The sequence below is a fragment of the Equus quagga genome, chromosome 10 (genome assembly GCF_021613505.1).
Source record: "Equus quagga isolate Etosha38 chromosome 10, UCLA_HA_Equagga_1.0, whole genome shotgun sequence".
In the NCBI taxonomy this organism is placed as follows: Eukaryota; Metazoa; Chordata; class Mammalia; order Perissodactyla; family Equidae; genus Equus; species Equus quagga.
In genome coordinates this window covers 82,372,671-82,387,291 of record NC_060276.1, presented here as the reverse complement: position 1 = coordinate 82,387,291, position 14,621 = coordinate 82,372,671, and the positions used below count along the sequence as shown (strand labels likewise).

General features: G+C 41.6%; 1 protein-coding gene across 1 annotated transcript in view; it reads right to left on the bottom strand.

Annotated features, from left to right (window-relative positions):
* DGKK (diacylglycerol kinase kappa) overlaps positions 1-14,403 on the bottom strand; it is a 112,395-nt gene extending 97,992 nt beyond the window's left edge. The window contains exon 1 of the mRNA XM_046672625.1: positions 13,777-14,403. Coding sequence (XP_046528581.1) covers positions 13,777-14,403 — 627 coding nt within the window. The remainder of the gene's footprint in view (positions 1-13,776) is intronic.
* Positions 14,404-14,621: the final 218 nt, after the last annotated feature.

The window sequence follows — 14,621 nt, the reverse complement described above, 5'->3', positions numbered from 1 at the left end:
GAAAAGAATACCATAAATGGATGCAATTCTGATTAACAGTTAGGATTAGTGAAAAGGGTACCAGGTGGGACCTAGTTACATGTTTAACCCTGCTCTCTATATACTATGCTTAAGTATAATATTCTTTAGTGTTGCTATACTTGAGTACTTTAATAAATTTGTGTTTTTTTAAAGAACTGACTAGATAACTCATTGTTCTCATTTTTATCAAAATTCACTGTTTATAGCCAAAGACTCGTAATTCAAGACTGCATGATCAATACAGAGCTGCTACTAATGCGTAGGGTCCCTCTGTGTGAGTTAGAAAAAACTGCAGTCCTCTGGGAGGAGACAAGGCAGCCCTGCCTACCGTCACCTACTGGTAATGCACCTGAATTGCTAAGACCATTTTTGAGGGGTGAATATATTAAAACTTATCTGCATACCTAAAGATGGAAAGTGATGACAGCAAATATCACTGCACATATACAGATGATACCAAAATGAGTTATCATTTGCATATTTCTTATTTTTAAAATAAGTTTTAACTCAATTTCTCGTTCAGCCTTTATGATTTTTTTTAATTTTTTTATTATTTTTTTTAAAGATTGGCACCTGGGCTAACAACTGTTGCCAATCTTTTTTTTTTTTTTTTTTGGTTTTTCTCCCTGGGCCCCCGCTGTACACAGTTGTATATCTTAGTTGCAGGTCTTTCTAGTTGTGGGATGTGGGACGCCGCCTCAACGTAGCCTGACGAGTGGCGCCATGTCCGTGCCCAGGATCCGAACCCTGGGCCGCCGCAGCGGAGCACGCGAACTTAACCACTCGGCCACGGAGCCGGCCCCTATGATATTTTTATAAAGTAGTTCAGCCACCATTTATTGAGTGGCAGGCAGTATATTAGGCCCTATGAGCTTTATCCTTATAGCCCTAATGTGATACGCAAGGTGACAATCTCAGTGTGTCTGGCAAATGAGAAGCACAGGTGTGTATAGGGTGCTATGGGAGCCCAGAGGAAGGACACCTAGCCCACATAGGATACCAGTGAAGACTTGCTGGAGGAGACTGCTGATCTGAGTCAGCAGCACGTTATTGGCTTCATCTAAGAGACACAAAAGCCAAGTCACAGAAAGATTAAGCAATTTACCCCAGATTGCACAGCTATGTAAAGTGGTATCATGACTAGAACCGACTTGAAGTAACACCCAATCTAAGAAAGAGTCCAAACTCTTGAACCCCTGGCTACAAGATACCATTTGCATTTATTTGAGAAATAAATTTTAATTGAAATAATATTTCATTTGAGAAAGTTCCATACTTGTATGCCTCACAGACACATGCATTAGAATATTAGAAAAATGCAGGCACACCAAAATAACCCAAGTCTGTAGCCTTCTAGGACAGCTAATTAACACCTATACCACAATCTTGGCAACCTTTAGTTCCTCATTTCGCGGTTGCTGTAGCTTCCTGTAGGAAGATGTATTGCCTGAAAATGAGACGTCAGCTCAAACTTCCTCGGATACCAACTTTCAGAGGCCTGAGGCATTCAAATCATTCCCCAAAGTTCTTCAACCACCCAACGCAGCAAACAAAAGCACTGCTAATTAAATGTGTAACTGGCATATATTAGTTTATTATAATAAGCATATATTAGTTTAAAGTCTCATTCACCACTGCTTTGAATTGGTTTTGTCCTGTTTTTATTTGTGCTTAATTGTTCTGTTTTCTATGTGTTTAATTTTGCAGGATACTTCATATCCTTTCTGGATGCAGGCAGAGCGCAAATTCTCAACAAATAATAACAATAGAATAAATTTATGTAGAACTGGCTCCTTTATGTGCAGCATGTGCACTTTATAGTACACTGGGGCCCCTTACAAAATCTATATGTATGGTACATTTATGCCCATTTTATAGGTCTTGGAACAATTTTGCTGTTTTAAATTATTACAGAGGCTTACAGTTATATATTAGCTTTTACTACACATTTTTAGATATATCTACAATTTACTTTGTATGGTGTTAGTCAGGAACACAATACCCAATAATAAAAATGTTCCTACAAGCAAAGACAGTGCACATTATGACAACCCACTTTATGAGATAGTGTAGCATATTCCTGGGGTGAGGAGGAGGGAGAGAAGAACTCTCTAGAATGGCCATGTTTCCAGGAGAGTATTATCTACTTTCTGGAATATTTTAGGCCAAATTTTAAACTACGACTTGCTTTTTGTTTTACCATCCAATGTGTTCCTATATCACCAACATCCTTGCTGAGAAGCAAATAATAAACAGGGAGTGCAAACTCACTTTCCTATTAGCTTAAAATAAACAATTGGGAAGGTACATCAGTTACAAACCCATTTTAGCACAGAAGACTAATGAAATATTTCTTGCATTTATGTTAAATATTGGGCTTTTGTTTAAGACTTCATTAAGAAAAACATAAAAAGATTCTACTGCTAAAAGGGTTTTAGAAACACTGGACTAGCTGATCCCCAAAGGACCTTTTCAGGACATTCTATGGGTCTACAATACTGAAGATAAAAGGTTTCACTGGATTCCCATCATAGTTTCTTACTTTTGCTGTAGAAAACCCTGTGATATGAAATAGGAAAAACATCATAGAGAAAGCAGACTGGACTCTTACAAAAGTGGAATGTGGGTCAAAGAAGGCCTAAAACAGTAGAAAAAGGACACTAGATAATGTAATTATTTCTTTCATTTTTAGCTTTAATAGTTTAATTTGGAATTTGGCATACAAATAAATTGAAAGTTAGTTTTTAATTATATGCCCCATCAGCCAACCCTCTGCTTTATCCAATGGTTGCACCTCATCAGTCGGATAATATACACAATTTTGTCAGTTGCCTTCAAAGTTTCGGTAGGACTTTCTTCATCTACTTTATTTTCCACAATATTTCAATCTGTACTCTTTGATTCTTTCAAAGTGGTCTTTTTTCTAACTCCATATACTAGGGCCTCACTCTTCTATCTGTAGGCCCTCGCCTCACCTGCCCAATTCAAGCATATTCTCACTTTTACTTGATACTTTTCACTGTCACTGCTTAATTTAACTCTGGTTTTCTCTAGGTTTGAGAAGGATATATCATTCCCACTTGCCTCAAACAACTTCTTCATTTATTTCCCCTAAATTTCTAATGTCGAAGCAAATTTGCTATCAGGCAGTCCCTGATAACTGAATCTAATCCAGCCCTGAAGACTTGTTGGATAGTGATTTTTGGATAGCAGAAAACTTTATTCCATTATTCTAAATTGGAAAAGTAATAATGCATTCCCATTCCATCTTAAAAACGCCAACCAATTTCTTCAAATATCACTAAAACACTCTAAAATACCCATGTGACAATTCTCCAAATATGCATTACATTGTAAAGCATTTAAAACACCAATTATCTAATTATTGAACACTTAATGAACTAATTAGCAGATATGTTTATATTATGTGTAGTTCACAATGATGCCATACTATACTGAATACAAACAAACCGGAAAAAAAAATGTTCAAGCTGCCTGAGAATGTCTATCTTTGTTTTCCACCATTAGAAGAAAAGATGGAGGAACTCTTAAAAAGTTTAGTGCTGATGAGGGACGATGGAAAGGCAAAGTAATGCTTTTCCAGGAATTTCTAGAAAGAGGACTCTCCAGTGAGAAGCAATATAATGAGAAAACCATGAAGAGAGCTACTAAATGGGTGCTTTGATTCCATGTGAAACCAAATGCCCTGGAGATTTTGTCACCAAGTTGAGTAAATTAAAGCAAAGGAGAGCGTAGCAATGCCAAAATTATTATTTTAATTAGTCTTAACAGTCAAGCAGAGTAAGGTGATGAAGTGAGAAAGCAACAGCGATATCCAACTTCTGGGTAAGAGAAAAGTTATGTTCTGCTCAAGCCTGGCAGGAGGGAAATTGTCAGAGTAAGCATTAATTGAAGTTAGTGAGAAGGGCACCAATTTGTTAATTTTCTGAAATCAATAATCTTGTTCTGTAGCCTTATTTACTTTCTTATTTACTGTTTATGCTTAGCTGTTTTAATAAAGCTACATCACATTTTCCTTTTAGACTGTAAGGAACATGTACAGTGATGTAAATCAGCCATGAAATAATATGCTCTCTCATAAGTAGAAGATAAAAACAATGACAAACAAACACATAGCAATGGAGATTGGACTGGTGGTTACCATAGGGAAAGCGGGGGAGGGCAAAAGGGGTGATTAGGTTCACATGTGAGGGGATGGACTATAATTAGTTTTTGGGTGGTGAACATGATGTAATCTACTCAGAATTCGAAATACATTACGATGTACATCTGAAAGCTAAAAAAAATTAAAAATTTTAAAAAAGGTACATAATAAATGCAAATGACACTTATTAAGGGAAAATCAGCAATTAAGGTAATTCTAAAATGGGACGCAAAGACTACTGTTAGAGTTGGGGTTCAGAGGATGGTGCTGTGATGCTGGAGCTGGCTTCAGGAGAGTAGGGACTCAATTGACAGAGCCCGGGGTTAATGAAAACTTTCCTGGTTTCAATTATCTCTACTAATAGCCAAGGAGATTAACAAATTTTACTCAGCGAGTACCTTTCATTTTCAGCCTCAAGCTGTGAAATCCCAGAAGAGAACAAGTAGAGGCATTAGCTGTAGGAGAAGGCAAATGAGTGAACATACGGGATTCTGAATGTTCTTAGTTGAGCCCTGCAAGCACTGCTTCCATTCCCCTCCTATTGCTGGAGGCAAGGACCAGGCTCAGTCCCCATGTCCATTGCCTCTTGTTTCAGAAGGACTTTGCAAAGCTCTGGCTAGGAGCATCACACATATATCTCGGCATCCCACAGTATCATGTGCCTCACCCTGTGCTATGACGGAAACAAGGGGGTGGGGATCCCTGTCCTCAGGGGCTAATATCTCTTTATAAGCTCTTTAAAGCAAAAGGTTTAAACAGCAAATGCCTATAACGCTTTGGAAGATGAAAATCTCTAAGTGCTACAAACAAGGCTGAAGATTCTGATCTTACTCAATACTGCATTACACTTGCCTTTTAAATTACTAATTCAACCTTAGTTGGATTATATACAGTTTATTAACTCTCTCAATTTTCTACCACATTTGATTAATGAAAGCTGGATGAATTGGATCATCTATCTCCTTATAATTGTTGATAATGTCCTTACACATACGTATTTCTCTTCTGGGTAGGAGGTACCTAGATGAGCATGATTTGGTAACTTTGTGTTAAAGAGACAAAGCCATCAGTACATTTTTGCATGCGGTTAAAGTGAAGAATCTCAGAAACTGAGATTTTCCTTTTGGGAATTTAACAGTGGGAAGAAGGTGGATTTTATTCTGGGTCTCCTTCTCCAAGCCCAAGTCACAAAAGCTAGCTAGACAAATGAGATCCGGATGACGTCCAAGAACTGCAGTTAGTAAAGGCAAGATCAGACTGCCGTTTGTATATGGAACATTTGTTTTTGTAGACACAATTATTGTGTCTACATAAAATGTATACTCTCATTGCTTTATGCTGCAAATACCTCCCTGAACAGTTCTATTTCAAGCACATGTTTATCAATCAGATCATAAAAGCGTTTGACTAAACTTTAAGCTAAAATTAACAAGTGTTTCTTAAATACAACGTAGAACAGTACACATGATCAGACCATTAAGTGGGGGAGGTAACTGGGGCAGGGGGAAGCCTGTGACACAACAGCACATTCTCTAAAGCCTTACTATTGGAGACTATAAGCACATATAAGCATATACTCAGAGAAAATAAACGAAAAAATAGATTAAAATATTAACAGTAATTATCTCTTGAGTGGTGGGGTGCTATATAATTTTTATTTACTTTTTGAAAGCTTTCTTGATTTTCTACATTCTCTGAAATTAACATATATGCCTTTATTTTATTAAAGTTTTGTTTAAGAAGTATGCTGAGAGAATTGACTACTTAAGTGAATGCCTCAGTAAAGCATCTGGTAAACAAATAATCACCCCCTGTGTATGTGTTTTGGTAACTGGGTCTCTCATTTACCAGCGTTACTTAAAGGAAGTCTCATCTATGTGATTTTGCCCACCATAGAATCCTCAGTGCTAAACACATGGGACATAGAGCAGGTACTCAATTTAATTTATAAATACGTAAATGAATTTAAAAATCTGGAAAACATTAATTGAGTCTTATTCTCTCCTTATAAATCTGACTTGCAAATTTTATGAATTTGTAAAAATCAAGCCCTTTATCTGTTTCTGAGAACAGACATTTAAGAGAGCACATAAGACAACCACTGTAAGAACCCCATTATTGGATTGGCTAAGAGTCCTTCTCTGCTAGGTAGGAGTGTGTGGCTAATTTGGAAATTAATTCTAAGAGTGTCACTGCTTTAGAGTTTATCATCAACTCTTGAGTTTCTATAGTATTAGAGGGGAGCAATGATGCAGCTAATCTCCAAATCATTTCTATTTGGTTTGGAAAAGATGTATATAACTTTTCCCCCAGAAGGTTTGCCTTCCTAATTCTGTTTTCTATGGACAGGGTTTGCCTTTCCTGAGTGCACAGCCTGACCGACTGAGGGGGAAGGTAACCACAAATGGGCTGGGGGGCAGAGGGAAGCCAGCCTGGGATTAAACATTTACTACCCTTCAGCCTCAGGTGCTGAATTTAAGGTTCACTGACACTGCACTAGAATGATATTACCTTTTCTTTGTATAATATTTTCTAGTCTTTAGAGTCGGGTGGGTGGAAAGGGTACTTTTTCTTAAAAGACAGGCTTTTCTCTCTCTTTTTTGCTCTTTAAAAAAATATCTTTAGGAGAATAAAGTTCAGTGGTTTTGGTGAGATTATGGCCAACTTGCGTTAGGTTAGGGGGATTTCTCTCTTTTTCCTCTTAAAATTCTTTTTTTTTCCTTTTGGATGTGGAGAGGAATAAGGTCTATTGATTTTAGTGAAGTTGAAGGAAGGTGCCTCTTATGACGGAAGGATTTTTCTTTAAAGAAATCTCTGGGGAAAAAGATTCCTTGGTTTTGATGGGGTTGGGGGAACGCCTCTCTTTGGGTTTGAAGGATTTCCTTTTTTAAAAAACTAGGTTTTGTGGAGAGGAGTTATAAGGGCCACTGGTTTTAACGAGGTTGGGGAGCCCTCCTCAGGAGGATTTCTCTTTCTTTCTTTTTCTTTAAAATAAATAATTTATTTGGAAGAAATAAGATTGGGAGCATCTTTGCTTGAAAGATTTTCTTTTCCTTTCCTTTTATTAAAAAAAAGAAATACTTGAAGGCTGGAAGATAAATAAAGTCCCTGGGTTTGGGTGAGATTGGGTGCAGCTTCCCTTGAAGAAGCTTTAGAAAGAGATTTTGTGGGTTTTTCTCCTTTTTGTAGTGGGTGGAGTGGGTTGATTATCAGGAATAATATGCATTGTCTTCAATAAGGAATTGCTGCACCTTCCCTGAGGAGAATTTATTCCTAATTAATTATCCCTTATATTTTTCTTCCTCTCTTCCCCCCTCCCTCTCTACTCCCTTCCCTTCCTCCCTCGCTCTCCCTCCACATCTTACTCCTCTTGCCCCTCCTCCTCCTTCTCTCCCTCTCTCTTTCCTTCTGTTTGAATGTCCAGGAACTTTGGTGAGTTTGGGGGCATCTTCCTTCCCTAAAAAGGAGGTTTCTCTTTTATTCGTTTTCTTCCTTCTTCCCCCTCAATTTTTAATGTATTTACTTGTTTTGAGAAAAAATGGGCTTTGTTGAGGCTGGAGATATCTTTCCTCAAGAGGACTTTCTTGGTTTTGTTTCTGTTTCTTTCCTACTTTTTCTATTTATCTTTCCAATTTTTAAATTTCCTATATTGAGAATAAAGCTTTTGAGTTTGCATGAATTCGGGTCACCTCCCATTAGAAGGATTTCATTTTAGTTTTTCTTCCTTAAAAAAATATTTGCCTTTGTTTTTGTTGTATTTTGGCAGAAAAGTTCATGTGTCTTTTCAAGGCTGAAGCACTTCTTGTTGAGAGGATCTGGTTTTCATTTCATTGATATCATCCCCTCCACCAACATACACGCCTTCCCATCATTAATTTTCTATTAAATCTTTAAAAATTCTATTTTGAGAATAAGGTTCGTGTGCTTTGGTGAGGATGGGGCATCTCCCCTTGGAGGAGATTTATTTCCTTTTTTCTTTGCCTGGGAATGAAAAATTCAGGAGATTTGGAAAGATCAGGGACCCTGTCCTGGAATATTTCTTTCTTTTAGTTAAAATATTTGTCTGTAACTGGGGTGGAGGGATTAGTAAGTTTCATTGACTTTGATGATTTTGAAAGTATCTGCCGTTAAAAAGATTTCCTTTTTTGTTTGTTTTTCTCAAAAGGGAAAAAGTTGAAGGGTGAATAAAGGTTATTTTCCTTGGTGAGATTGGAGGTCCTGCCCTTAAAAGGATCTCCCTTTCTTTTAGTTCCTTTTTTAAATTTCTTTTCTTCCTTATTTATTCATTTGTTCATTTGTTTACTTGTGGGAAGGTAGTAAGTTCATTATCTTGAAGTTGGAGTAACGATCACTTTCTTTTACTTATTTTTTTAAATTGAGATGTAATTCACATAGCATAAAATTCACCATTTTTAAGTGTACGAATCAGTGTTTTTTAGTGTATTCACAAGGTTGTGCACCCATTACCACTATCTAATTTCAGAACATTTTTATCATGCCCCAAGAAACCCTGTACCCTTTAGCTGTCACCTACACTTCTCCAGCCCCCAACCCCCCAGCCCCTGGCAACCACTAATCTACTTTCTGTCTCTAAGAATTCCTCTATTCTGGACAGTTCATATAATTGGAAGAAATAATGTTAGGGAGCTTTGGTGAGACTGGTGGAACCCTCCTTTGGAAGATTTATTTTTGTCCCCATAATTTTTGCAAGAGATTGGGCATGGGCCATGAGGTGCAAATAAAGTTTATAAATTTTGTGTATTTTTTTAAGGTTAGAAATATTGTTCATCTTGAGATGATTTCTCTTTCTTCTCATTTTAATTTTCCTCTTGGGGATATAAGTTTCATGGGCTTTGGTGAGGGCGAGGAGCACCTCCCCTTAGAATTTCTTCTTTTTCTTAAAGTAATTTTCAGGGGAGGGATAAGTTTCACTATCTGGGGTCACTGCCCCTTTCCTTTTTTAAAATTTTGATCTTGTTTTTCTATTTTGAGAATAAGGTCTGTTTGCTTTGGTGAAGGTGGCGCATCTCCATTTAGGAATGAATGCTTGCTTTCTTTAATCCTTAAAATTATTTTTTGTCCACTGAGGGAATTACAGTTGATGGGCCTTGGAAAATCTGGGTACGTCATCCCTAGCAGAATTTTTTCTTTATTTTATTTTTTCCCCCCACAAAAGGTCTTCTTTGGGAGAGATAGGTTCAGGGTCTTCTTCCTCTTCTCCTTCCTTCCCAGGCTCCTATTCTATGGTGGCCCCTCTGGGAGCATCAGATGCTTTGGGAAAAGTCAGGGCTGATGGAATGTCAGCTTAAAGATTGTTCTTAGACAAATTAGGATCTTATGTATCACAGAAAGCCGTATGTTGGATATTTTTAAAAATTATAATAGATAAATAGTTGTATCCTATTAGGTGTCAAGTTTTATTTTTGCCCTCTCCCATTCTGCTGCCTTCTTCAGGAGAATAAAAGAGTTAACAATGCAGAGGAAAGTATTCTGTAAACTGTAATGTGACAGACTAGCGAAAGGAATTATATAATCCTTATTATGATGCCCCTGAATGGTTTCCTGGCCTCTGTGGATTTTCCCCCTTTCCTTGGAAGCACTTTGGGTAATGGCTCAGCCTTTCCTTTTGGGCTAAAGATCTGCAGAAGCCCCAGTCTGAGATTTTAATAAACACATAAGAATTGTATTCTCAGAAAAGAAAGACCACTGACCAAATATCTCATTATCTTTTCTAGAACATCCTGCAGCAAATGCTCAGGAGCTCTCAGAATATAACAAATAAATCAGATGGTATTATCAAAACCCGGCAAGAAGCGGGGAAAGAACCTAAGAGGAAAGAAAGTAATTTCATCCTGACCTTCAACAGGTTAAACACTTGAATCCACAATTCTGAAGCTGTTTACAGTCACTGCAGATATTCTATTCACTTAGGATAAAAATTTATTACCCCTGAAAGCAACAAGATCATCATTAGTCTGCTGCTGCCGGGACTGCAGGGAATAAGGACACTTTCTAAACCTTTTTTTTTTTTTTTTGATTGTTAGTAATTTGCTTCTTAATTATGGTTCCAACATCCATTCTGAAAATGGAAAGATGGACTGTATTTCCTTAAGCGCTACATATTCCAGGCTATTTAAATAAGCATTTACTCCTCAGTCTGAAACCAATGAGAACATATTTTTATTCATGCACAGCAGCAGTCTCTACAGTGTTGCTGGAAATGGAATGGGCAGATTTCAAGCTTGAACAAGTGTTTATTGAGCAAAAATAGGGAGGGCTGAATTGTGTTAAGTACAAGTCGGGAAGAGAGACAGTATCTATTTTTGAGGAGCTCAGAAATAGGTAATAGGATAAAGTATTCAGGCAAGAATTATCAGATATCATTTAAGCAAATGCTCGATACTTTGCAAGAAAATGTGCAAAAAAAAAAAAAAAAAAAAACCAAACCAGGAAACTGTTGTGTTAGGCTTTGTGGTGTAATAGTAACTGCTGATCGTTATTAGGAGGTATATACATATGCTTCCCCATTGCAGAAATAAAAGCCACAAAAGTGTATTTCTTCTCAGATTGTCATCAATCACCTGTATGGTGTGATTATAATTTCATAGCTGGTCAAACTCAATGAATAAAAATATAAACTCTTATTTTTCCAACCTTAGTTGAGAGGAGAGAAACATATATGGTCCACTTCATTTAAGCCCCATTTCCCCCAAGAGAGTTATAGCATTGTTAAAGAACCAATTCACACATCCTTACTTACGCTTGCTGCCACCAGGTGGGAGACCACCACTCATTTCCTGGAAATGAAAACATTTTAGAAAGGAAAGAAATAGACAGATTTGGTTCACAGACTATCTTATCCTGGTATCTATTCAGAAGGAAAATGTGAGCCCCGTTTTCTCAGTCTCTACCCTCATGGTTGGCATAGATTTGCAACCAGCAGGTTCTGAAACCCCAAAAGAGAGCAGACTACACAGCGGAAGACATTGGTTTTTATGCTGCAACACCAGTTAGCAAAATTATCTGGGAGAAACCTGTAGTCACATCCAAACACTTGGTTTTGCTCATTTCATCCTTTGACTTATCAGGCTAGTTTCAAGCTACTGGTACTGACTGTGCCCTGACATGTAGGATTTCATCATACGATGAGAGCTGTGTTTTGTTTTGATCTCTGAAATTGTGTGTGTATATACATGTTTTTTCCCAAGCTTGCCTCCAGGAGGCAGTGTCTGAGAACAATGCCACCCCAGCTAAGATGGCAACCTGTTTGCCTTGAAATTTAAGATGGAAGTCAGCTGGTAGCAGGTGCTGTTTGCCTGAGGAGGATGCAGCAGAGAAGGGTCCTATCACTGAAGATCAGATGTTCCCGTATGCACCAGAGAGCAATTGCATAGCAACACATAGAGTGTTGGAGAAGGGTTAGGCTTCCAGCAATTTGAACATTTACCCAGATGCTTTGCATTCTTCAAAATCCTCTAGAGCCACTGACAGGTTCATCTACGTGGCCCTCTTAAAGGATGGTCAGGGTTCTTAACCCCATTCTACAAGATAACTGACTGAGCAAATGACCAGCTCTACCAAGAGCAGTCAAACCCCTGGGGGTCCTGGTCCCCTGCCAGGACTGTCAAGTGTCTGTGGGTCAGTTGGTCAGCACATCTGAGTGGGCACTACGTAGAAGAAGCTAACCTGATTCCCTTTACCTTTATCCTCCTTATCTGTCTGGAAACAAACGTTTTCCTGTCAAGCTGGTGGGAGATGCTTTCCCACTGTCACAGGGCTCACCTTAGGACCTCCTGGACTCCAGTCAGTCTTCCAGAGGCCAAAGGGACCATGTAGTTGCTGGCCATCTTGGTACTTAAGTCTTCAAGTGTCAGTTTGTCAGCCATGTTCCTGAAATCTCACTTAAGAAGGCCACAGTTCAGGTGGTCCTTTCTGGCCTCCCTCCCACCAGCGTCATGCAAACTTTTCCAAAAAGACAAGAGCAAGCACCCCGTTAGGGTTAGGGTAACCTCCCATGTCTAGCTGCCCTGCCCTTTCTTTTCTTGAGATCACTGCAGGGAAGGGCCATTGCAGGAAGGGGAGAGATCCACCCCCTGGTGAGAGCGGGGTTGTTGGATTTAAAAAAATTGTGTTAGTCTCAGACTGCCCTATTTTACTTATTTTTAAACCTCCGCACTTTTTTTCCCTGTGAAACTTTTCGCCTTAGCCTTCCTCTTTTTCAGTTGTTTATCATTGCAGTTATTTTGCAAACGCAAGCCTCCCTGCGCATAACTCAGGAAGCAACCAGCGCTTCCATTTCTATTTTGCGATGCCAACCTCTGCTCCCTCCCCTTTACATTCTACAAGTGTGTGGTCCACAGCAGAAGGATTCCAGAATGTCCCTACACCCTACTAGGCAGCAGGATGGACAGGCATTGTTGGTGTAGTGTAATATTTGTTTGTTTCTATCTGTTTTGTTTTGTTTTTCCTGCAGGGGAAGCTAAATACAGGTGTATGTGTGCATCATGATGATTTTCATAGTCTCGTACAACAAAGTTTACGGGAAAGGAAGAGTAGGGGGAGCACAGAGAAAGCAAGAAAGACAGACAGACTCTTGCTGAGGAACGGATGGGGTTTCAGGGGTCCAAGGCAAACACCAAAACCTTCTTCCTCCCCTCTCCCTCCTGGGAGGGTGCCTGAGAATCCTCCACTGTCTTCTCCCTGCTAAGTGCAACGGTTTACGAAGCCATCTCTGAAGACTGGAAGAGATGAGAGTTCCCATTCACACTCTCTCAAATGCCAACTCCTGTTTTCGTTTCTCTAAACCAGGACTCCCGTACCTTTCCAACTGGCCCCGGTGCGGAATGCCAGTCGCCCGCTTGTGACGCGGCCCATTACTGTGTTTGCACCTACCTGCCGGGAAATCCTGCAGATGGATGGAATGGTGGCTTCGACACACGCATGCTCTCCCCCTCCTCCTCGGTGAACCCTGCCCTTCCCCTGCAGTGCGCGTGGGCGCCGCCCATCCCCTCATCCCCACCCGGAGTGTCAGCGCCCAGCAACTGGCAGAGGAGCCGGACACCCCCCTGGAGCGCCGCCAGTCACGCCTCAGCTGAGGACCCCCTCCCCAGTGGCAGGGAGGGGGCCAAGCAGACAGCGGCGGCTCCGCAGCTTGGGCCTCTGCGGCAGTGACCGTGGCTGAGGTGTGTCCCACCGGCCCCACTCAATCCCATCCCTGTGTACCCCGAGCCAGTCCCAAACACCTCTCTAGGTCTGTTGCACTCCCTGGGGGCATCTTCCTCCTCTTTTTCAAGATACAGGCGCTCACCGCACTGTCACTTCCCCCCACGGGGAAAAGTGCTCCGACTCCCACCTGGTGCTGTTACCCCTCTTTCTAGCCCCAAACAGCCCACTCTCGCTTCCACATGTTGCTTCCCGCCTCCCAACTGCTTCCCACTCCCCCAGGCTCCCTCATGCCCGCATCTTTCTGAGCATCTTTGCCAGTCAGTGGCTGCCAAATGGGATGCTAAAGGTACCCAGAGTCCCGCGAGCTTGATAGCCATCCGGCTTCGCCTTGCTTTTCTCCCCTCTGCCCCAGGGTGTCTTTTTACCTTTATGCTGGACAACAGCACGGGCGTTCGGGGCGATGACGAGGTTCCCAGACTCCTCTCTGGAGCGACCACCGGACGTTGCAATAGACCTAGTGCTGGACTCGGCTCCGGACAGGACTCTGGAGCCGGCTCACGGCAGGACTCCGTGGCTGGTTCTGTGGCTGGTTCTGGGGCCGGCTCAGGGGCCGGTTCTATGGCTGGTACTGGGGTCGGCTCTGAGGCCGGTTTTGTGGCTGGTTCTGGGGCCGGTTCTGTGGCTGGTTCCGGAGCTGGTTCTGGGGCCGGTTTGGAGGCCGGTTTCTTGGCTGGTTCTGAGATCAGTTTTGTGTTTAATTCTGTGGCTGGTTCTGGGCTTGGCGCTGGGGCCGGTTGTGTATCTGGTTCTGGGATCGGTTCTGTGTCTAGTTCTGTGGCTGGTTTTGGGGTCGCCTCCGGACAGGGTTCTGGAGCAGGCTCTGGACAGAACTGTGGTGCGGGTTCTGGCGAAGGCGCGTGGAGCAGCGGAGGAGCCTGCGGCGGCGGTGGCTGCGGCGGCGGCCACGGCGGCGGCGGCTCTGGAGACTCCGCGGGCTGCTCTCCATCCTGAGGCGGGGCAGTGCCCTGGGCCGCGGCAGCTCCGCGGTCCATGGCCGCACACCTCCTCAGGTCGGGCAGCCTGCGCCCCAGAGCTCGGAGGGCTAAAGTATTCTCGGGCGCCCCGCCCACTCCAGTTCGACAACCCCTTGCAGGGTGCCAAACTTTCCCCCGCCCCACTCCATGGCTGGCTCGGCTCTGAGGTCTAACCCGGGGGCGCTCAGCGACTCTCAGGGCTGGAACACGCCCCTCGGTGAGCGCACACCTCTTCG